The sequence below is a fragment of the Triticum aestivum genome, chromosome 3B (genome assembly GCF_018294505.1).
Source record: "Triticum aestivum cultivar Chinese Spring chromosome 3B, IWGSC CS RefSeq v2.1, whole genome shotgun sequence".
NCBI classification, from domain to species: Eukaryota; Viridiplantae; Streptophyta; class Magnoliopsida; order Poales; family Poaceae; genus Triticum; species Triticum aestivum.
This window is the reverse complement of record NC_057801.1, coordinates 658,818,802-658,844,661: the sequence shown is the minus strand read 5'-3', so window position 1 is coordinate 658,844,661 and position 25,860 is coordinate 658,818,802. Positions and strand designations below refer to the sequence as shown.

Sequence of the window (25,860 nt, the reverse complement as noted above, 5' to 3'; positions counted from 1 at the left end):
AAGTTTTGGCACGCTCCCAACGAGCGAGAAGCAAAGGGATGAAACCCTCTACCTCGAACCACCCTGATTCGAAGTAGAACCGCTTGCTACGCGTGATCCTGTCCTCCCCAGAGGACAAGTTCAACGGCACGTGGTCAGAACCGATGCGGGTTTCCACGACCAGGGTGCACATGGGAAAGATTATTTCCCAGTCAGACGAGACAAACACACGGTCGAGGACACTACGGATCGGATTGAGTTGTTTGTTGGTCCACGTATACCTGGCCCCAGCCCGAGCGAGCTCACGTAAGGCGCAGGCCGCAATGGCGTTGTTGAAAAGGGAGATCCTATTCCAGTCTATGTTGTCATTGTTCTTGTCTGCACTCGACCGGATGAGGTTAAAGTCGCCACCAAGGACAATAGGAATGTTAGCAGCTTGCTTGGCCCCAACCAAGGCTTGAATTTCGCGCAAGAAATCGGCCGACCGCGAGTGATCGGCCGGACCGTAGACACAAACAATCGCCCAGGTGGCGAGCGAGGTTCTATGCTTAATCGTTACAGCAATGAAAAAAGAACCAACGTCCCAGGTTACAATGTCACACACATCAGAATTACATCCTAGAAGAAGACTGCCCGAATGACCCGCGGAAGGTACCCAACCCCACACGAAACGGTGAAGAGGATCGTAAGCCGAGAGATCCCGATAAGTAAAGTCTACTTTGATAGTCTCTTGGAGAGCTACGACGTCAATGTGTTCGCGAGCAATATACTCCCTAAGTTGCGTGCGACGGCCCGAGTGCCCGCAGCCCCGGATATTCCAGAATATGTAACGCATCAGATGATACGATTGCGAAGGCGAACCCCCCTGGAGGTCACCGGTTTTGCCACTCGTTTCTTAGCCGGGGCACGGCTAGTCGTAGGCGCTGCAGCAATCTCCCTGGTTGCAGCAGCACCCTCCGACAGGAGCAGGGTGGGGGAATCCGCAGACACGAGGGGGGCGGGGTTCTCCACCGACGTGTCCGCATCTTCCCTGGCCTTAGCCGCCGCAGCGGCTTCGGCCAGAGCCGCTTGGGCCTCCTCACGAGCACGAATAAGGGACACAAGCTCCCCACGGTTCTTGCCTAAGTCGAAACCGCTATCGTCTAAGATCGAAGCAATTTGAGGATTGGTTAACGCGTTCAGAATCTTAAAGGAGGGGGGTGGATTACCTGAGATTTCCATGTTCTTATCAGCCAGGCGGAGTTGCGCGCTCTCCAGGGAAGATAGGTCACCCAGCGCCGCTTTGGCCCGAGCGCTGGGCGCGCGCTGAGGGACCGGGGACGCCCGAGAGCGGCGCGCCTTGGCCGCCGTGCCCGCAGAGCCCAATGCAGCCTGAAGATCCACCATGGCCGGCGCCACCAGGGACGGGAGCGCGAGCGTGGCGAGCTTGGCAGTAGGTTTCCGCCCGGCCGACTTTTTGGGCGCACGACCAGATCCCCCCGAGCTGCGGCGGCTGGACAGCGGGGTGACAACAGCTGGCTCATTGAGCACCACGCCTGAGTCCGAACCCGGCAGACGAGGGGAGGCAGGCCTGTCAGTCAGCGCCAGACGGTCGACCGCAGGCAGCTGCGCCGAGCCCACCAAGTTGAAAGCCCCCACCAAGGCGCGGGACGGGGGTGGGCTGCTCCCAGCCGTGTCCGCAGTCGCCAGGGCCCCGGGCAACGCGGGCTCCTTCCCCTCGTCCAGCGCCAGCTCTTGAATGCCCAGCTGATTCCAAGTCTCGGTGTCGATCGACGTATCGGGCAGACTGTCCTCAGGCTCTGCATCCTGGCCGGCCATGTCCACGTCCATAGCGCGACCCGATCCACCAGTGGAAAGGCCACCCTTGGCCCCACGGTCAGGCCCCTGCGGGCCGGCAGACCCGCCGGTCCCCGAACCAGGCGGGCCGCCATTCTTGTCTCCCGAGTGTGGGGGGTTGTTGTTGGGACCAGGCGCCGCCGGTCCATCCCCAGGGCGCGTAGGCAGTTTCTCCACCTCCACCCGGATGTCATAACCCTCATGATTGAACCACACTTGCACAAACCCGTTCATCTTGTCAGGAGCACGAACACCAAACTTCATCCTCACCGGTCCCACCCGGATAAGGGAACGATCATCCACCACGATCGGCCTTCCCAGCATCTTGAGCCCCTCCATCAGACGATCAGCACGGCGGTGCTTCTTGGGGATGCCATGGAGGCGAAGCCACACCTCAGGCATGTAGAGGGGGGTAATCGCTTCCTGGATCGAGTCACGCACCAAAACCGTAATGTCATGGATGGAGAGGAAAAGTTTACCACTTGTCTTGGCCATGTGCAGCAGATCAGCAGACGGGAACACCACCGCAAAGTCATTGTCGCTCACTTGTTCAATCTGCTAATCCCAATCACCCGCCACCATGTGCTTGAGTTCCTGTTTGAGCACACCCAACGAGAGCCTCCCTGGCTCCGCTGAGAGGATGGCACCATTGACAACCTTCGAGGCCTCTGCGACGGCCTGCGAGTCCTCCTCAAACTCCATACAGAAAAAGCCCTCGCCCGGGATAGCGCTGCCCATGATCTGGAGGAGCGGCTGCTTACCCCGCGAGGGACAGTAGGCCGACGCATGGCCCTCCAACTTGCAGATCACACAGAGTGGGAGGAAGGTACACTTGGCCTGGAAATGACCGGTCCGGCCACATTTGAAACATTCTCCTCCCTCCTCCTCGACCGGAATGGGGGCGGCCGCCGAGCCCCGCGGCGCATCGACGGCAGCCACTACGAGCGGAGCAGTCCCAGCCCGCGCCTTCTTCGCCAGCGGGTCGCCATGGCCATCGCTAGAGGGGGAAGATCCTGTGTCTTGCGCTCCAGTTCACGCCGCCGAGAGCCATGCTTGCGCTTCTTCTTCTGTTCTTGTTGGCCCCACCATGAGGGAGGAGGACCCCAATCCCCCTCACGCCCTTGGAAGCCAGATCCAGAGTCCTGGCCCTGGAAACCACCATGCTCGCGCCCAGATCCGCCACCCTGACCGTGGGAGGAACCACCGCCGCCGTCCGCGCGCCCCGCCCCCTTGGCCCGCTGGCTGCGCTTCGCCTGCTCCCGGAGGGCCTTCTCACGCCGCCACTCCTCCTCCGGGCGCGGGGGCTCCATTGGGCGCTTGTCAGCACGGCGGTCGCCCATGGCCGCCGCCTCGGCAAAGGACCGCGAGAGAGGGAGGGGGGGGGGAGGAATGGGGATGAGGGATCTGATGGGGAGACGGTGGCGCCGCAACTCACTATGTCGAGCCGAAAACCCTAGCGAGGGGTCGCGACACCCCCTGTGCAGCCATATAAAGCGATGGCTAGCAGGCTCCCGGGCCCCCCCTTGCCAGGCCGAGCCGGTGGGCCGCGCGGTCCAGGTCCAGGGCCTTGGGCCGCACCAAGGGGCACGACAGACAGCGGGCCGAGCGGGGCCGGCCCAGGCCCAGAGGGCAGGATCTGGCCCAGGGGCAGGGCAGGCGTCAGCAACCCTAGCGACGTACCCACCGCCGGCGCCACCGCCGCCGCCCGCGCCGTCACAGGCCCCGACGGCTCCGTCGAAGGCAGGGGGGAAGGGCAGGCCAATCCTCCGTCGACACCGGTGTCGTCGCGGGCCCCGAGCACCTAGGGGAGCGCGGGCGCACCAGATCGGCCCCCGGAGCGCGCGAGGAAGAGGCCTCCGGCCTCCAGCAGCGGACCGCCGTTGCCCGCGATCCCCCACCGCCTGGCGCAGAGCGACGGCGCCGGTCACCCCGACCAGCCCCGCCGCGAGCCGCCGCGAGCACATACTCACCAAAAGACGCCCCCGCCGGAGGGGGGGGGGGGGTAAACCCCGGGGAGGAGATCCCGTCCTCGTCGTTGGACTCGACCCCCGACAGGGCCCAGAAACGGCCACCGCAGCTCGCCCGTCCTTCCCCAGGAGGGCACGCCGGGGCGGCGGGCGCCAGGGCGCCGCAGGGGCCCCGTCGGACCAGGACCCAGGCCGCCTCCGCGCCGGAAAGCGACGGAGGTCAGAGTCGCCGCCCAAGTCGCCATACTGCTCGGTGCACATCTCCGCTCCGAAGAGTCTAGCATTGCCTATACACTGTATGTTATTGCCAATGGTTGCGTTTCTGTCCATGACTGCTGATTTGTTATTGAGTATTTGAGTTCTATTTTCTTCTTTGCAATGTGTGTATTTATCTCTTGAAGCATTCTGTGCTCATTCCCGCGTTGGGCGTTTGAGTTTTGACATCACAAACTCACCGTATACGCTAGTATACAAATTTGGTACAGTACTCCCCAACTGCCATCGTACTGTACGGTAGTAGTACTATTTTGCTTCCATCGTAATCACTGCAGGTTATTTATTTTTTTGAACATCAGTAGTAATCACTGCAGGTTAACTCCTAGCTAGCGGTACACTCAGGTGGTCCTGAACTTGCAGAACTACAAATCTTTTACTGTCGAACGACGTCCTGAACCCATTACCATACGTGCAAACATATATCCATCACATGTTGGCACGAGATTTCAGCTACCACAAAAGAAGCTAGTTAAAATTAAGTACGTAACTTTCATGCTCATGCACGTTCTCGGTCGAGCTCATACAAACAAGTGTTCGGCACGTACCGACGTGATCTACTCACTCATCTACCACACTCCGCCATCATTAGCTAGCTCGACAAAGCTCACTCTCACCACATTAACCATGCCACGGAAGTAAAATTAGTTCACTGATCTCCGTCCACGGACGCGCAGAAGGAGCTCCGGGACGAACAGGAGCCGCGGCCGGGGTCGGCGACGGAGACGATGACGTCGACGAAGGCGGCCACGATGGCGCCGTGCGTGTCCTTGCCGTTGGCGCGCAGGTACCACCCCAGCATCTCCTCCAGCCAGCCCCAGCCCCAGCCGCCGGCCCCGTGCGCGGCCACCATCTCCTGCATCGACGCCCGGAAGTCCCCGTACGGGTCCGCCGACTCGAACGCCACGGCCAGGCCACCGACGAACGCCTCGCCGGCGGCCGCGGGCACCTTCTCCTCCAGTATGGAGCTGGTGGCCCCCGACGCCCCCGGGTCGAACAGGAGCCGGTCGGAGGAGCGGAGGGGCCCCACGACGACGGCGTCCTCGGCCGTGACGGCGTCGCCCCCGCCCTCCGCCGACACCTCGGACGCCGTGGAGGGGCTGTCGGAGCAGTCGCGCCGCGCGGAGGAGTTGGTGAAGGAGCTCTCGGCGGAGTCGAGGAAGATCGAGGCGAGCGTTCTTGCGCCGGGCGGTGGCGGCGCGTCGTGGAAGGACCGCGTTCTTGGGTGCTTGCAGGACGGCCATGCCCACGCCGGCGCCGCGGCCGGGTCGCCTCGAGGAGGTGACGGCGAGGCCTCCTCCTTGGCCTTCGTGTGGAAGAGGGAGCTCAAGCCCAGCTTCCCGATGACCATTGCTGTGCCTCTGAGGAGTGGAGCTGACCCGAAGGAGAAGTGACGACCGGCGAGGATGAAGGAAGGTCTTGGTGTGTATGGTGTTTTCAAAACCGGTGCTCCGGTTATATCTGGCTGCCGGCCGTGGTAGTTTGGTTTTAAATGAGTGCTCGGAGGGGAGAAGGCCAGGGCGTGCTTGGTTGCGTCCATATGGCACAGCCTGGCCCGCGCGGAAAGAATTTGGTCTGTTTGGTTGCCCGCGTTTACCGTGCGATCCGCATGGCACGAAACTTAAAGCATACACAGGTCAGGCCCAAGGAAACACCCGAATCGGCAGTAGCTCGCGAGCCTGGCTCGGGCGAGGCAGGGGAGGGCGACGCGCTTCTCTCCTCGTGCGACCAGGGAGATTGTGCGAGCTCGTCCGCATCGGTGAAAAATCGGCGGGAGGATTTTGGCTCACTTCCCGCCGAGTCCACCCCTATTTAGCCCCTCCCTCACTGCCCCCACTCCCGCCACCATTCTTCCTCCCTTCGAGCTTTCCCGCCGACGCGCATCAGCACCGACGAGCAGGTAAGCAGCGCATCTTCATCGGCTGGCGGTCCACGGCGTCGGTGCTCCTTCACTGGCCGGCGGTGATCTTCTACGACTGCCCCTCGTCCTCGAGCTGCAGCCATGGCCTCTGTGAGTTCAATCCTCTTTCTCTCTGTTCCTTCTAGCTAGATTTGAGCTGCAGCTAGGGTATGATCTAGATGCATGGTTGATTAGTGGTCTGATCTGTGAGCTCATATGGTTGATTGCTATGCTGCGGTTGCAATTTGTGGTAGGGCTAGATGTTCAAGCATGTGGTAGGCTAGATTAGTAGTAGAGTTTGAAGTTGAACCTTGTGCTTGTGTTGATTCATGCTTAGGTCTGTGATTTGTAGCTATTGGTGGTCCATTTGTAGCATGTTGTTGTTGTAGATGTATGTTCGTGCTCATAGATTGTCCGATATGCTTAGTATGATAGTGATGAAGCATGTCCTTGCTATGATAGTGATGAACCATGTACATGTATGCTCCCGCTTTCATGGATTGTCCGGTATGTTGTGTGCTATGCTTACTTTCAATGCGTGCTACGATTGTAGGACATGACCACGCAGACGCAAGATCTTAGTCAGGCCCTTGTCCTGTCCGACAGCCAGTTTGCTTCATCGTTTGTTGAGGACTCGCAACCTATGTCCGAGATGGCACCTGATTCAGAGGTATTCGCGTCTGATTCCCTCTATGTGCCAGTAGTGCTTGTTGAGCCAACTCCTGCTGCTGCTGCCGCAACACTCAAGATAGCAACAACAAAGGCAGAGAAGGATGGTAGGTCGAACAACATGAAGTGGCAACCATTCATGTCCACGTTCGTGCTGAACAAAGATGTGTGAGCTCATCTCTAGTGGAGTTAGAACTGTCAAGGGCTTCAAGGAGGTGCACTTGGACACCGTTGCGAAGCACGAGTTCGAGTTCTGTGGGCAGGAGGTGTCTGCCACCCAGGTGTAGAACCACCTGAGGAAGTGGAGAGGTCGATGGATCCAAGTGTCCAAGCTGAGAGACCTTAGCGGCGCCTCATGGGATGAGAACACTTGCTCCATAGTTCTGAAGGCAGAGCACTACGCCGGCCATGTCACTGTTAGCTACAACCCTCTTCCTTTTCATACTGTCCACCATTGCCTACTCCTAATCACAACTAACAACACTTGTGTTTCATTCTTAGGACCACCCAAGGGACGCTGAGTTCCTCAACACACCCATACAGAACTACAGCCAGATGCAACACATCTTCTCCTTCAGGCTGGCAACTGGGAAGCATGCCATGAGTTTGTGGGAGCCTCTTGGTTCTCCCATGCCAGACTTCCCTGGGACCTCGGACGTCGAGGTCCTTGATGGCCCTGACAAGCCCTTCGTGAAGTCCTTCGACAAGTCATTTAACCCCGTCCATGATAGGAAGAGGAAGAGAGGATGCCTGATGGAGGCGGAGATCAATGTGTTTTGCAGCATGACTGAGGCGGTGAAGGAGGTGGCAATAGCCATCAGGGAGTGCAAGCCCCTCGACATCCACCCTGACCTGTATGGCGTTGTCATGACCCAGGTGGCTTCAGCGACGAGGCTCTCATGGCAGCTCTTAGCCACCTGCTTGACAACAAGACCCAGGGTGTTGGGTTCGTTGCCATGGCAGACGCTCATAGGGTGTTGTGGCTCGGGAGCTGGCTGGGCAAGCACTACTACTAGAGTAGTGCTGCCTGTGAGCGTGCATGATCCCCGACGGCGATGGCGGTGGCGACGATGACGACGTACATTTTGTGTAGCTAGGACTGAAAAACTATTTGATGGTCTGTATATTTTGGTGAGGTGGTATATACTAACCCTTCACGCTGATGGTGAACTTGCGGTGGTAGGAGGCACCCTCTTTTGGATGTGGTGGTAGGTTAATACCAAGGTAGTGCTAGGTAGAACTTGTTATGCCGTATGATCATGTATGCTTTACTTCTTCTCTTCTGCTCCATTGTTGTTTGTGTGCCGCTTTGCTTGCTACTTGTGTGCTCCATTGATTTGCTGCTTCAACTCTTGCTCTTGTGCATTGCTAGGGCAAGTGGTATGCCATGTTCATCGGTAAGGCTCTAGGGGTTTATAGTTCATGGAAAGAAGCCAGTGCACAAGTGGCATCGTATAGCAACAGCAGCCATAGAGGGTTCAAGGCTAGGCAGGCAACAGAACAAGCTTACTCTGACTGGGTGCGAAAGCATGGAGGCAGCAATATTGACATTGGCAAGGTTGGAGGTGTCAAAGTGGAAGGCGCTAAGGTGGATCGTCAGTTTGGGCTGAAGCTGAAGAACTTCATCATCTTCGCCCAGTTCATCGCCATTGCTGTGTTGTGGCGTTGGTGTGATAGGTGTGATCACTGTGGGTAAGCTCACCAACTAGGGTACAAGGTAAGCACACCATGTACGCCGTATGCAACCAAACGCCGTGTTCATGTGCCGCTTGGGCCAATGCAGGCAACCAAACAAAGTGCACTTACGTATTACCCAATGCAGGGACACTAGATGCAGGCAACCAAACAACTTGCAGATGGCGCATTAGGGCATGTTTTTGCTCAACCAGGCTGGGTTGAGAAGTGCAGGAACTATTCACAACTTGAACCAAACACGCCCTAGTATCCTCTGCAGACTGCAGTCTCACACTCACAAAAACACACACCTACTCCCTCCGTCAGGTGAAGAAGTGTACATCTAGTTTTTGTGCTAAGTCAAAAAGTTTAAATTTTGATCAACATAATAAAAAAATAGTAGCATATATGACATCAAATTAGTATATTATGACACTGCATTTCAAAATGAATCTAGTGAACTAATTTAGTGTCATGAATGCTGCTACTTTTACCTATAAAGTTGTTCAAAGTTTTAAAACATTAACTTAGAACAAAAGCTAGAATTATACTTATTCATGAACGCAGAGAGAATGGACTTCTTTTCATATACCATATGGAACAAATGCAAACTTTTATAACATAGCACTATTCACCCACAAAAAAGAAAACATAGCACTATTATTCGAGGGAAGTTATTATTTTGCAGAGCATGGAGTTTTTGCTTCTAAGCTCAAAAGCACCTACATGAATAGAAAAATTCCTTTTTCGCAAATAATCATAATAATTATTATTATTGCAAGCAACATTCTTTAATGTTCTACTACTTGTGCAAATCCTCTTAAAGAAAAAAAACATTCCTAATGCTCTAGGCTAAAAAGACAAAATAGATGTTTAAAAAGACTATTTTTAAAAGCATTTTGTACTACCAAGGACATCTCCAACACCGACCCTCAAACCGCCCACATACGTCAGGACCGCGCAGTTCGGACGTGGAAACCATCCAACGGGGTCTGTATCGGTCCCCTCGGCGGTTTGGAGGCACTTTCTCCCACAAAGTGGAGATAAAGTGGGGTGTGCGAGAGTCCGAACAGCAGCCACATTGGACCCCGACACCCCAGGCCCACTAAATCCGCCCTCCCAACCCCATTTTCTTCCACCCCGTCACTTCTCTCTCTTGCTTTGCATCCGCATCCTCAGCCTCCGCCGCTGCCGTTGTACCTCTCCGACCACCACACAGGCATTGCCGGACATTCGCAACCAGCACTTACACGCCCGCTCGCCTTTTACAATGGCATTGTCCACCCTGGAGCCGTTTGTACCCAAATACACTCTGTCACCCTGTCGATGACATTGAGTTATTGTGCGGTGCGTGGTTGGTCGTATCCACGGATTTCATAGATAGGAGCTGAGGGCAGACCTTCTGGCAGTAGGTGCATGAATCGTTTCACGAACGAAAGCACATTGTGCCTTATGACATGCACATCATGCATGATCGCAATGTGACGTCGTTATCGTATCAATGGTACGCCATCCAAACCATCATCTCCAAGTTCTGTCACATAGTTGCTCAGCTGGAGGCAAGGTGGCTACTACATGCAACAAAGGAGGCAATCGTAAGTTTTGTTTCTTCTTCCTCAGCTTGTTGACTGAATCATTCATTCACTCAATGTTGCTCTACACATTCTATAGCCCCTACACGCTGGCGTGATGTACCACAGGACACAGGATCAGCCATTTACGTACACACACTGTTCGATGAAGCTGAGGGGCAGTATGTGATGGATGACATTATCCGTTGAAAACTTGTTGGACATCGAATTTGAGACATTGTTGTACTTGCATGCTATGTATCACTATAGGAATCATTGATGACCCACAAGTATAGGGGATCTATCGTAGTACTTTTGATAAGTAAGAGTGTCGAACCTAACAAGGAGCAGAAGGAAATGACAAGCGGTTTTCAATAAGGTATTCTCTGCAAGCACTGAAATTGTAGGCAACAGATAGTTTTGTGATAAGATAATTCGTAACGGGTAAAAAGCAATGATAGTAAATAAGGTGCAACAAGGTGGCACAATCCTTTTTGTAGCAAAGGACAAGCCTGGACAATTTCTTATAATGGGAAAAGCGCTTCCGAGGACACATGGGAATTATCGTCAAGCTAGTTTCATCACGCTCATATGATTCGTGTTCGTTAATTTGATAATTTGATATGTGGGTGGACCGGTGCCTGGGTACTGCCCTTTCTTGGACAAGCATCCCACTTATGATTAACCCCTATTGCAAGCATCCACAACTACAAAAAAAGTATTAAGGTAAACCTAACCATATCATGAAACTAATGGATCCAAATCAGCCCCTTACGAAGCAACTTATAAACTAGGGTTTAAGCTTCTGTCACTCTAGCAACCCATCATCTACTTATTACTTCCCAATGCCTTCCTCTAGTCCCAAATAATGGTGAAGTGTCATGTAGTCGACGTTCACATAACACCACTAGAGGAGAGACAACATACATCTCATCAAAATATCGAACGAATACCAAATTCACATGACTACTAATAGCAACACTTCACCCATGTCCTTAGGAACAAACGTAACTACTCACAAAGCATATTCATGTTCATAATCAGAGGAGTATTAATATGCATTAAGGATCTGAACATATGATCTTCTATCAAGTAAACCAATTAGCATCAACTACAAGGAGTAATCAACACTACTAGCAACCCGCAAATACCAATTTGTGGTTTTGGATACAAGATTGGATACAAGAGATGAACTAGGGTTTGAGAGGAGATGGTGCTGGTGAAGATGTTGATGGAGATTGACCCCTTCCAGATGAGAGGATCGTTGGTGATGATTTCCCCCTCCCGGAGGGAAGTTTCCCCGGCAGAACAGCTTTGCCGGAGCCCTAGATTGGTTCTGCCTCGTGGCGGCGGAGTTTCGTCCCATAAGCTTGCTTATGATTTTTGCCAGGGTAAAAGCCTTCATATAGAAGAAGATGGGCACCGGAGGGCCACCAGGGGGCCCATGAGACAGGGTGCCCGCCCAGTAGGGGTGGGCACGCCCCCCACCCTCGTGGCCAGGGTGTGGGCCCCCTCTGGTACTTTCTTTGCTCAATAATTCTTATTAATGCCAAAAATGACTTTCATGGAGTTTCATGACTTTTGCAGCTGTGCAGAATAGGTTTCCAATATTTGCTCCTTTTCCAGCCAGAATCCCAGCTGCCGGCATTCTCCCTCTTCATGATAAACCTTGTAAAGTAAGAGAGAATAGCCATAAGTATTGTGACATAATGTGTAATAACAACCCATAATGTAATAAATATTGATATAAAAGCATGATGCAAAATGGACGTATCAACTCCCCCAAGCTTAGACCTCGCTTGTCCTCAAGCGGAAGCCGATATTGAAAAATATGTCCACATGTTTAGAGATAGAGGTGTCGATAAAAATAAAATACGGACATGAGGGCATCATGATCATTCTTATAACAACAACATATATAGATTTTGTCATATGATTTCTTATGCTCAAGTAACAATCTATTCACAATGTCGAGTATGGTTCAGAAACTTCATTGAGAACTAGCAAACTATAATCTCAGTCATTGAAGCAATTGCAATTTATCATAACATCAGAAAGAGTCAAGAATAGAGCTTTTCAGCAAGTCCACATACTCAACTATCATATTGTCTTCTACAACTGCTAACACTCACGCAATACTTATGGTTATGGAGTTTTAATCGGACACTGAGAAAGATAGGGGCTTATAATTTTGCCTCCCAACGTATTCACCTTTGGGTGATGTCAACAATAATAATTCATGCTAACTTACATCCAGTTGGATATATATATCAGGATCTTTCCGGCACAAGGTGCTTTTGAAAGGATAAAATGAAAAAGGGAAAGGTGAAGATCATCTTGACTCTTGCATAAAGTAAAAGACATAAAGTAAAAGATAGGCCCTTCGCAGAGGGAAGCAGAGGTTATCATGTGCTTTTAGGGTTGGATGCACAAAATCTTAATGCAAAAGAACGTCACTTTATATTGCCACTTATGATATGAACCTTTATTATGCAGTCTGTTGATTTTATTACTTCCATATCTCAAGATCGTATAAAGCTTATTTTCTCCACACTAATAAGTCATACATATTTAGAGAGCAATTTTTATTGCATGCAACATGACAACTTGCTTGAAGGATCTTACTAAATCCATAGGTAGATATGGTGGACTCTCATGGCAAAACTGGGTTCAAGGATATTTGGAAGCACAAGTAGTATCTCTACTTGGTGCAAGGAATTTGGCTAGCACGAGGGGGAAAGGCAAGCTCAACATGTTGGATGATCCATGACAATATAATTTAACTGAGATGTGAGAAAACATAAACCATTACGTTGTCTTCCTTTTCCAACATCAACTCTTTAGCATGTCATACTTTAATGAGTGCTCACAATTATAAAAGATGTCAAAGATAGTATATTTATATGTGAAAACCTCTCTTTCTTTATTACTTCCTATTAATTGCAATGATGACCAAAACTATGTTTGTCAACTCTCAACAACTTTAATGCCTCATACTCTTTATATGTGAAGTCATTACTATCCATAAGATCAATATGAACTCTTTTATTTCTTTTTATTCTTTCTAATTTCTCAAGATCATAGCAGGATAGCAAAGCCCTTGACTCAACACTAATCCTTATTATATATAACTCACGGACTCGATTACATAGAAGGATCACAAAGCAAAACTCAAAACTAATTCAAACCAAAACTTTATTCTACTAGATCTAGATATTACCAAAAGGATCGAACTAAGTAAAACGATAAAGATAGGAGTGTGATGGTGATACGATACCGGGGCACCTCCCCCAAGCTTGGCAATTGCCAAGGGGAGTGCCCATACCCATGTGATTATGTCCTCGGAGGTGGTGAAGAAGGAGTTGTTGATGATATAGCCTTGCTTCTCAACTTGCGCTTGAGAATGGAATTTCGCTCCCTTAGATCATCGATCTCCCGCTCAAGGCTTAATATTCTTTTGCATAGTTCCTGTTTGTTTTCCTGCAAGAGACGAAAAGGGATAAACTCGATCTTGGGCTTCTTTGCCCTATCAGGGAGGCTTGCCTTTTTAAACTCCACGTGCATATTCCCAGGTTGAGGTAACGGGAGTTCGTCTTCGTCTGAGCTCGTCTCCTCCTTTCCCTTAGGCTCATATAGTCTTCTTCTTCCTCAGTGGTCCAGCCACAATGATCCAAGTCCCCATAGAATTTAGGGTCTGCAAGATAATCAGCCACATACCTTTCTCCCTCTGAATGCTAGGATGACATGTTGCTCAAATCTGTGACAGAAACAACTCGAGACAAAGACAGAGGATTTTTGCGTGATACGGTAGTCAAAACCTTTGGGAGATTATATAATGAATTTTTACCGACCAAAAGAAGTAACATGCAAGAAAACGGAGTTCGGGAGGCACACGAGGTGCCCACGAGGTAGGGGGCGCGCCCAGTAGGGGTGGGCGCGCCCTCCATCCTTGTGGAGGCCTCGTGTCCTTCTCGGATTACTTCTTGCTTCCCTAAATTCTTAAATATTCCAAAACGGAGAACAATTGCCATTAGAACTATTCTGGAGTCGGTTTACTTACCGTACCACATACCTATTCCTTTTCGGAGTCTGAGACGTTCTGGATAGTGTCCCTTATGTATTCCTCCAGGGTTACGGTTTTGATAATATTAGTTTCAACATTTATAGGATTACCTGAGATATAATGTTTGATTCTTTGACCGTTCACCACCTTCGGATTTGTGCCTTCGAAGTTGTCGATTTTTATGGCACCGGAATGATAGACCTCTTCGATAGTGTAAGGGCCTTCCCATTTAGAGAGAAGTTTTCCTGCAAAAAATCTTAAATGAGAGTTGAATAGCAACACATAATCACCTACGTTAAACTCACGCTTTTGTATCCTTTTGTCATGCCATCTTTTAACTTTTTCTTTAAACAGCTTAGCATTCTCATAGGCTTGGGTTCTCCATTCATCAAGTGAGCTAATGTCAAATAACCTCTTCTCACAGGCAACTTTGAAATCATAGTTGAGCTCTTTAATGGCCCAATATGCCTTATGTTCAAGTTCAAGAGGTAAGTGACACGCTTTTCCATAAACCATCTTATACAGAGACATACCCATAGGATTTTTATATGAAGTTCTATAGGTCCATAATGCATCATCAAGTTTCTTGGACCAATTCTTTCTAGATCTATTAATAGTCTTTTGCAAAATTAATTTGAGCTCTCTATTGCTCAATTCTACTTGACCACTAGACTGTGGGTGATAAGGAGATGCAATTCAATGATTAACATCATACTTAGCAAGCATTTTACGGAAAGCAACATGAATAAAATGTGAACCACCATCAGTCATGAGATATCTAGGGACTCCAAACCTCAGAAAAATAACTTCTTTAAGCATCTTAATAGAGGTGTTATGATCAGTACTACTAGTTGGAATAGCTTCTACCCACTTAGTAATGTAATCAACAGCAACTAAAAAATGTGTGTATCCATTGGAGGCAGGAAAAGGTCCCATATAATCAAAGCCCCAAACATCAAATGGTTCAATAACAAGAGAATATTCATAGGCATTTCTCGATGTCTACTTATATTACCAATTCTTTGACATTCATCTCAAGACAAGACAAACTTACGGGCATCTTTGAAGAGAGTAGGCCAATAAAAACCGGATTGCAATACCTTATGTGCAGTTCTATCTCCAGCGTGGTGTCCTCCATATGGTTCGGAGTGACACTTGCGTAGGATCTATTCCTGTTCATGCTCAGGTACACAACGTCTGATAACACCATCTACTCCTTCTTTATAAAGGTGTGGGTCATTCCAGAAGTAATGTCTTAAATCATAAAAGAACTTTTTCTTTTGCTGGTATGTGAAACTAGGTGGTATAAATTTAGCAACAATGTAATTAGCATAATCAGCATACCATGGAGCAGTATGAGAAGCATTAATGACCGCTAATTGTTCATCAGGGAAGCTATCATCAATAGGTAGTGGGTCATCAAGAACATTCTCTAACCTAGACAAGTTGTCTGCAACGGGGTTCTCAGCTCCCTTTCTATCAATAATATGCAAATCAAATTCTTGGAGCAAGAGGACCCATCTAATAAGTCTAGGTTTAGCATCTTTCTTTTCCATAAGATATTTAATAGCAGCATGATCAGTGTGAATAGTTACTTTAGAATCAACAATATAAGGTCTGAACTTATCACATGCAAATACAACTGCTAAGAATTCTTTTTCAGTAGTAGCATAATTTCTCTGGGCAGTATCAAGAGTTTTACTAGCATACTAGATAACATTTAATTTCTTATCAACTCTTTGCCCTAGAACAACACCTACAACATAATCGCTAGCATCACACATAATTTCAAAGGGTAAATTCCAATCAGGTGGCTGAACAATAGGTGCAGTGATCAAAGCTTTCTTAAGTATTTCAAATGCTTCTACACAATCATCATCAAAGACAAAAGGAATATCTTTTTACAATAAATTAGTCAGAGGCCTAGAGATTTTAGAAAAGTCTTTAATGAACCTCCTATAAAAACCGACATGACCAAGTAAACTTCTTATACCTTTAATGTCCTTGGGACATGGCATCTTTTCAATAGCATCAACTTTAGCTTTATCAACTTCAATACCTCCTTCAGAAATTTTATGCCCCAAGACAATGCCTTCATTAAGCATAAAGTGGCACTTTTCCCAATTCAAGACGAGACTAGTGTCTTCACATCTCTGCAAAACTCGATCAAGGTTGCTCAAGCAACCATTAAAAGAGGATCCATAAACGGAGAAGTCATCCATGAATACCTCACAAATCTTTTCACAAAATTCAGAAAATATAGCCATCATGCATCTTTTAAAGGTAGCAGGTGCATTAGATAAACCAAAAGGCATATGTCTATAAGCAAAAGTACCGAAAGGGCAAGTAAAAGTAGTTTTTTGATTGATCATCCGCTGACACAGGTATTTGAGAGAAACCAAAATAACCATCTAGAAAGCAGAAATGTGTATGTTTGGATAGTCTTTCTAGAATTTGATCAATAAAAGGTAAAGGGTAATGATCTTTCTTAGTAGCTTTATTTAATTTACGGAAATCAATTACCATCCTATAACCTGTAATAATTCTTTACGGAATCAATTCATCTTTATCATTAGGAACAACAGTAATACCTCCCTTCTTAGGGACGCAATGGACAAGACTTACCCAATCACTATCAGCAACAGGATAAATTATACCTGCCTCAAGGAGCTTTAGTATCTCCTTTCTTACCACTTCTTTCATCTTAGGATTTAACCGTCGTTGATGATCTCTAGCTGGTTTGGAACCTTCGTCCAATTTAATTTTATATTGGCATAGAGTGGGACTAATGCCCTTAAGATCATCCAAAGTATATCCAATAGCAACACAGCGCTTCTTCAGTGTTTTCAATAATCTTTCCTCTTCTTGCTCTGAAAGGTTAGCACTAATAATAACATGATATATCTTCTTTTCATCAAGATAAGCATATTTAAGATTATTAGGTAAAGGTTTGAGCTCAAACACGGGATCACCCTTTGGTGGAGGGGGATCCCCTAGGATTTCAACAGGCAAGTTGTGTTTCAGAATAGGACCCTGTTGAAGGAATACTTCATCTATTTCCCTTCTTTCATTCATAAGCATATCATTTTCATGGTCTAGCAAATATTGTTCTAACGGATCAGTAGGAGGCACGACAATAGAAGCAAGACCAATAATCTCATCCTTACTAGGCAATTCTTTATCATGGGGTTGTCTACGAAATTTAGCAAAATTAAACTCATGTTTCATATCCCTCAAGCCAAATGTAACGACATCCTTTTCGCAATCGATCTTAGCATTAACAATATTCAAGAAGGGTCTACCAAATATAATGGGACAAAAGCTATCTTGTGGGGAACCTAGAACAAGAAAATCAGCAGGATATTTAACTTTCCCACACAATACTTCAACATCTCTAACAATCCCAAATGGTGAAATAGTATCTCTATTAGCAAGCTTAATGGTAACATCAATATCTTCTAACTTAGCGGGTGCAATATCATGCATAATTTCTTCATATAAGGAAAAAGGTATTGCACTAGCACTAGCACCCATATCACATAAGCCATGATAACAATGATCTCCTATTTTAACAGAAATAACAGGCATGCCTACAACAGGTCTATGTATCTTAGCAGCTGGTATAGCAATATTAGCAGCTTCATCACAGAAGTAGATAACATGCCCATCTAGATTATCATCCAAGATATCTTTAACCATAGCAATACTAGGTTCAACTTTAATTTGCTCAGGAGGTGTATATGTTCTAGTATTACTCTTACGAACCACAGTGAAGATTTAGCATGATCCTTTATTCTAACAGGAAAAGGTGGTTTCTCAACATAAGTAGTAGGAACAATAGGATCATTATAAGTGATAGTCTTTTCTTCAACTGTAACAGACGCAACTACTTTTACTTCAATGGGAGGATTATATTTAAACCACTTCTCCTTAGGGAGATCAACGTGAGTAGCAAAAGATTCACAGAAAGAAGCTACTATCTCATAGTCAAGTCCATATTTAGCGCTAAATCCACAAAAAGCATCGGTATCCATAAAATATTTAACACAATCAAACTTAGGTGTCATACCTGACTCCTTACCATCGTTGGAACCCCAATCTTCAGAGTTGCATTTAATTCTTTCCAATAAATCCCACTTGAATTTAGTAGTCTTCAACATATAAGAACCAGCACAGGAAGTATCAAGCATGGTGCGATCATTGAGAGAAAGCTGAGCATATTTTTTTTTTGAATAATCGCATCTCTTGAGAGCTCATGATTGGGGCATGAATATAACATTGACTTAAGCCCCCCCAAGATTGAGCGATGCTTTCTCCTTCATGAGGCTAGAAATTATATATGTAATTATGATCACGATGAACAAGATGCATAGGATAGAACTTCTGGTGAAATTCCAACTTCAGTCATTTATAATTCCAAGATCCCGTATCATCACATAGCCTATACCATGTCAATGCGTCTCCCTTCAAAGATAAAGGAAAGACCTTCCTTTTAACAACATCATCGGGAATACCTGCAAGCTTAAATAATCCACAAACTTCATCCACATAAATAAGGTGTAAATCGGGATGCAATGTTCCATCTCCTGCAAAAGGATTAGCTAGCAGTTTCTCTATCATACCCGAAGGAATCTCAAAGTAAACATTTTCAGTAGGTTCAGTAGGTTGAGGAGAAACTCTTTGCTCTACTGGTCGGGGCGAAGATGTCCCGAACAAGCCCCTCAAAGGATTAGTTTCCATAGTAACAAGTGACAGAAAATTTCAGCACACTATATAAATGTTTCCTTACCAAGTTCCACTCACCAAAGGCGCTTCACTCCCCGGCAACGGCGCCAGAAAAGAGTCTTGATGACCCACAAGTATAGGGGATCTATCATAGTCGTTTCGATAAGTAAGAATGTCGAACCCAACAAGGAGTAGAAGGAAATGACAAGCGGTTTTCAGTAAGGTATTCTCTGCAAGCACTGAAATTGTAGGTAACAGATAGTTTTGTGATAAGATAATTCGTAACGGGTAACAAGCAATGAAAGTAAATAAGGTACAACAAGGTGGCCCAATCCTTTTTGTAGCAAAGGACAAGCCTGGACAATTTCTTATAATGAGAAAAGCGCTCCCGAGGACACATGGGAATTATCGTCAAGCTAGTTTCATCACGCTCATATGATTCACGTTCGTTACTTTGATAATTTGATATGTGGGTGGACCGGTGCTTGGGTACTGCCCTTTCTTGGACAAGCATCCTACTTATGATTAACCCCTATTGCAAGCATCCGCAACTACAAAAGAAGTATTAAGGTAAACCTAACCATAGCATGAAACTAATGGATCCAAATCAGCCCCTTACGAAGCAACTTATAAACTAGGGTTTAAGCTTCTATCACTCTAGCAACCCATCATCTACTTATTACTTCCCAATGCCTTCCTCTAGGCCCAAATAATGGTGAAGTGTCATGTAGTCGACGTTCACATAACACCACTAGAGGAGAGACAACATACATCTCATCAAAATTGTTGGGGAACGTAATAATTTCAAAAAATTTCCTACGCACACGCAAGATCATGGTGATGGCATAGCAACGAGAGGGGAGAGTATTGTCCACGTACCCTCATAGACCGTAAGCGGAAGCGTTAGCACAACGCGGTTGATGTAGTCGTACGTCTTCACGATCCAACCGATCCAAGCATCGAACGTATGGCACCTCCGAGTTCAGCACACGTTCAGCTCGATGACGATCCCCGGGCTCCGATCCAGCAAAGCTTCGGGGATGAGTTCCGTCAGCACGACGGCGTGGTGATGATGATGATGTTCTACCGGCGCAGGGCTTCGCCTAAACTCCGCGATGATATGACCGAGGTGGAATATGGTGGAGGGGGGCACCGCACACGACTAAGGAACGATCCGTAGATCAACTCATTGTTGTGCCTAGAGGTGCCCCCTGCCCCCGTATATAAAGGAGCAAGGGGGGAGGGGCGGCCGGCCTAGGAGGGGCGCGCCAAGGGGTGTCCTACTCTCACCGGGAGTAGGACTCCCTCCTTCCTTGTTGGAGTAGGAGAAGGGGGAAAGAGGAGGAGAGGAGGAACGAAAAAGGGGCTGCACCCCTTGTCCAATTCGGACCAGAGGGGGGCTGCGCGCCTCCTTCCTTTTGGCCTCTCTCCTCTATTCCCGTATGGCCCAATAAGGCCCATATACTCCCCGACGAATTCCCGTAACTCTCCGGTACTCCGAAAAATACCCGAATCACTCGGAACCTTTCTGAACTCCGAATATAGTCGTCCAATATATCGATCTTTAAGTCTCGACCATTTCGAGACTCCTCGTCATGTCCCTGATCTCATCCGGGACTCCGAACTCCTTCGGTACATCAAAACTCATAAACTCATAATATAACTGTCATCAAAACCTTAAGCGTGCGGACCCTACGGGTTCGAGAACAAAGTAGACATGACCTAGAACTATTCTCGGTCAATAACCAATAGCGGAACCTGGATGCTCATATTGGGTCCCACATATTCTACAAAGATCTTTATCGGTCAAACCGCATAACAACATACGTTGTTCCCTTTGTCATCGGTATGTTACTTGCCCAAGATTCGATCGTCGGTATCCAATACCTAGTTCAATCTCGTTACCGGCAAGTATCTTTACTCGTTATGTAATGCATCATTCCGTAACTAACTCATTATCTACATTGCTTGCAAGGCTTATAGTGATGTGTATTACCGAGAGGGCCCAGAGATACCTCTCCGACAATCAGAGTGACAAAACCTAATCTCGAAATACGCTAACCCAACATGTACCTTTGGAGACACCTATAGTACTCCTTTATAATCACCCAGTTACGTTGTGACGTTTGGTAGCACCCAAAGTGTTCCTCCGATAAACGGGAGTTGCATAATCTCATAGTTACAGGAACATGTATAAGTCATGAAGAAAGCAATAGCAACATACTTAACGATCAAGTGCTAAGCTAACGGAATGGGTCAAGTCAACCACATCATTATCCTAATGATGTGATCCCGTTTAATCAAATGACAACACATGTCTATGGTTAGGAAACATAACCATCTTTGATTAATGAGCTAGTCAAGTAGAGGCATACTAGTGACGTTATGTTGGTCTATGTATTCACACATGTATTATGTTTCCAGTTAATACAATTCTAGCATGAATAATAAACATTTATCATGATATAAGGAAATAAATAATAACTTTATTATTGCCTCTAGGGCATTTTTCCTTCAGTCTCCCACTTGCACTAGAGTCAATAATCTAGTTCACATCAACATGTGATTCAACACCAATATTCACATCTGTATGTGATTAATACCCATAGTTCACATCGTCATGTGATCAACACCCAAAGGGTTTACTACAGTCAATAATCTAGTTCACATCGCTATGTGATTAACACCCAAAGAGTACTAAGGTATGATCATGTTTTGCTCGTGAGAGAAGTTTAGTCAACGGGTCTGTCATATTACAGAGTCGTATGTATTTTGCAAATATTCTATGTCTACAATGCTTTGCACGGAGCTACTCTAGCTAATTGCTTCCACTTTCAATATGTATCCAGATTGAGACTTAGAGTCATCTGGATCGGTGTAAAAGCTTGCACCGATGTAACTCTTTACGACAGGCTCTTTTATCACCTCCATAATCGAGAAATATTTCCTTAGTCCTCACTAAGGATATTCTTGACCAATGTCCAGTGATCTACTCCTAGATCACTATTGTACTCCCTTGCCAAATTCAGAGCAAGGTATACAATAGGTCTGGTTCACAGCATAGCATACTTTATAGAACCTATGACTGAGGCATAGGGAATGACTTTTCATTCTCTTTCTATTTTCTGCCATGGTCGGGTCGTGAGTCTTACTCAACTTCACACCTTGCAACACAGGCAAGAACTCCTTCTTTGACTGTTCCATTTTGAACTATTTCAAAAAATTTATCAAGGTATGTACTCATTGAAAAATCTTATCAAGCGTCTTGATCTATCTATATAGATCTTGATGCTCAATGTGTAAGCAGCTTCAACGAGGTCTTGCTTTGAAAAACTCTTATTCAAGTATCCTTTCATGCTATCCAAAATTTCTATATCATTTCCAATCAACAATATGTCATCCACATATAATATTAGAAATGCTACAGAGCTCCCACTCACTTTCTTGTAAATACAGGCTTCTCAAAAAGTCTGTATAAAACCATATGCTTTGATCAACTCATCAAAGCATATACTCCAACTCCGAGATGCTTGCACCAGTCCATTGATGGATTGCTGGAGCTTGCACACTTTGTTAGCACCTTTAGGATTGACAAAACCTTCTGGTTGCATCAGATACAACTCTTCTATAATAAATCCATTAAGGAATGCAGTTTTGACATCCTTTTCCCAGATTTCATAAAATGTGGCGATTGCTAACATGATTCGGACAGACTTAAGCATCGATATGAGTGAGAAAATCTCATCGTATTCAACACCTTGAACTTGTTGAAAACATTTCACAACAAGTCGAGCTTAGTAGATAGTAACACTACTATCAGTGTCCATCTTCCTCTTGAAGATCCATTTATTTAACATGGCTTGCTGATCATTGAGCAAGTCAATCAAAGTCCATACTTTGTTCTCATACATGGATCATTTCTCAGATTTTATGGCCTCAAGCCATTTCTTGGAATCTGGGCTCATCATCGCTTCCTCATAGTTTGTAGGTTCATCATGATCTAGTAACATGACTTCCAGAACATGATTTCCGTACCACTCTGGTGCGGATCTTACTCTGGAAGACCTACGAGGTTTTGTAGTAACTTAATCTGAAGTTTCATGATCATCATCATTAACTTCCTCACTAATTGGTGTAGTAGTCACAAGAACAGATTTCTGTGATGAACTACTTTCAAATAAGGGAGCAGGTACAGTTATCTCATCAAGTTCTACTTTCCTCCCACTCACTTCCTTCGAGAGAAACTCCTTCTCTAGAAAGGATCCATCTTAGCAACGAATCTTGCTTTCGGATCTGTGATAGAAGGTGTACCCAATAGTTACCTTTGGGTATTCTATGAAGACGCACTTCTCCGATTTGGGTTCGAGCTTATCAGGTGAAAACTTTTTCACATAAGCATCGCAGCCCCAAACTTTAGAAACGACAACTTTGGTTTCTTGCCAAACCACAGTTCATAAGGTGTCGTCTCAACGGATTTTGATGGTGCCCTATTTAAAGTGAATGCAGCTGTCTCTAATGCATAACCCCAAAACGATAGTGGTAAACCGATAAGAGACATCATAGATCGCACCATATCCAATAAAGTGCGGTTACGACATTCGAACACACCGTTACGCTGTGGTGTTCCAGGTGGCATGAGTTTGTGAAACTATTCCACATTGTTTTAATTAAAGACCAAACTCGTAACTCAAATATTTGTCTCCGCGATCAAATTGCAGAAACTTTACTTTCTTGTTATGATGATTCTCCACTTCACTCTGAAATTATTTGAACCTTTCAAATGTTTCAGACTTGTGCTTTATTAAGTAGATATACTCATATCTGCTCAAATCATCTTGTGAAGGTCAGAAAATAATGATACCCGCCACGAGCATCAACACTCATTGGACCGCATACATCGGTATGTATTATTTCCAATAAGTCACTAGCTCGTTCCATTTTTCCGGAGAACGGAGTTTTAGTCATCTTGCCCAAAAGGCACGGTTCGCAAGCATCAAATGATTCATAACCAAGTGATTTCGAAAATCCATCTTTATGGAGTTTCTTCATGCGCTTTACACCGATATGACCCAAACGGCAGTGCCACAAATAAGTTGCACTATCATTATTAACTTTGCATCTTTTGGCATCAATATTATGAATATGTGTATCACTACGATCGAGATCCAACAAACTATTTTCATTGGGTGTATGACCATTGAAGGTTTTATTCATGTAAACAGAACAACAATTATTCTCTGACTTTAAATGAATAACCATATTGCAATAAACATGATCAAATCATATTCATGCTCAACGCAGACGCCAAATAACATTTATTTAGGTTTAACACTAATCCCGAAAGTATAGGGAGTGTGCGATGATGATCATATCAATCTTGGAACCACTTCCAACACACATCATCACTTCACCCTCAACTAGTTTCTGTTTATTCTGTAACTCCTGTTTCGAGTTACTAATATTTAGCAACCGAACAAGTATCAAATACTCAGGGGCTACTATAAACACTAGTAAAGTACACATCAACAACATGTATATCAAATATACCCTTGTTCACTTTGCCATCCTTCTTATCCACCAAATATTCAGGGTATTTCCGTTTTCAGTGACCATTTCCTTTGCAGTGTAAGCACTCAGTTTCAGGCTTTGGTCCAGCTTTAGTCTTCTTCGCGGGAGTGACAACTTGCTTGCCATTCTGCTTGAAGTTCCCTTTCTTTCCCTTTGCCCTTTTCTTGAAACTAGTGGTCTTGTCAATCATCAACACTTGATGCTCTTTTCTTGATTTCTACCTTCGTTGATTTCAGCATCACGAAGAGCTCGGGAATTGTTTTCGTCATCCCTTGCATACTATACTTCATCACAAAGTTCTACTAACTTGGTGATGGTGACTACAGAATTCTGTCAATCACTATCTTATCTGGAAGATTAACTTCCACTTGATTCAAGCGATTGTAGTACCCAGACAATCTGAGCACGTGCTCACTAGTTGAGCGATTCTCCTCCATCTTTTAGCTATAGAACTTGTTGGAGACTTCATATCTCTCAACTCGGGTATTTGCTTGAAATATTAACTTCAACTCCTGGAACATCTCATATGGTCCATGACGTTCAAAACGTCTTTGAAGTCCCGATTCTAAGCCATAAAGCATGGTGCACAAAACTATCAAGTAGTCATCATATTGAGCTAGCCAAACGTTCATAACATCTGCATCTGCTCCTGCAATAGGTATGTCACCTAGCGGTGCATTAAGGACATAATTCTTCTGTGCAGCAATGAGGATAAACCTCAGATCACGGATCCAATGCGCATCATTGCTACTAACATATTTCAACACAGTTTTCTCTAGGAACATATCAAAATAAACATATGAAAGCAACAACGCAAGCTATTGATCTATAACATAATTTGCAAAATACTACCAGGACTAAGTTCATGATAAATTAAAGTTCAATTAATCATATTACTTAAGAACTCCCACTTAGAAATACATCTCTCTAGTCATCTAAGTGATCACGTGATCCAAATCAACTAAACCATGTCCGATCGTCACGTGAGATGGAGTAGTTTTCAATGGTGAACATCACTATGTTGATCATATCTACTATATGATTCACGCTCGACCTTTCGGTCTCCGTGTGCCGAGGCCATATCTGTATATGCTAGGCTCGTCAAGTTTAACCTATCAAGTAGTCATCATATCTGTATATCCGCGTGTGCAACTGTTTTGCACCCGTTGTATTTGAACATAGAGCCTATCACACCCGATCATCACGTGGTGTCTCAGCACGAAGAACTTTCACAACGGTGCATACTCAGGGAGAACACTTCTTGATAATTAGTGAGAGATCATCTTAAAATGCTACCATCAATCAAAGCAAGATAAGATGCATAAAGGATAAACATCACATGCAATCAATATAAGTGATATGATATGGCCATCATCATCTTGTGCTTGTGATCTCCATCTTCAAAGCACCATCGTGATCACCATCGTCACCGGCGCGACACCTTGATCTCCATCGTAGCATCATTGTCGTTTACGCCATCTATTGCTTCTACGACTATCGCTACCACTTAGAGATAAAGTAAAGCAATTACAGGGCGTTTGCATTTCATATAATAAAGCGACAACGATATGGATCCTGCTAGTTGCCGATAACTTCGGTTACAAAACATGCTCATCTCATACAATAAACTATAGC

General features: G+C 46.0%; 1 protein-coding gene across 1 annotated transcript; it reads right to left on the bottom strand.

Annotated features, from left to right (window-relative positions):
• Positions 1-4,334: 4,334 nt before the first annotated feature.
• On the bottom strand, positions 4,335-5,536 carry LOC123065986 (transcription repressor OFP13). Its single transcript, XM_044489162.1, has one exon. It carries the CDS (start codon positions 5,404-5,406, stop codon positions 4,705-4,707), a length of 702 nt encoding a protein of 233 aa, XP_044345097.1. The 5' UTR covers positions 5,407-5,536; the 3' UTR covers positions 4,335-4,704.
• Between the last annotated feature and the right edge of the window lie 20,324 nt (positions 5,537-25,860).

Coding starts and splice junctions, on each gene's coding strand:
- LOC123065986 (XM_044489162.1), bottom strand. CDS start 5,406: ATGGTCATCGGGAAGCTGGGCTTGAGCTCCCTCTTCCACACGAAGGCC.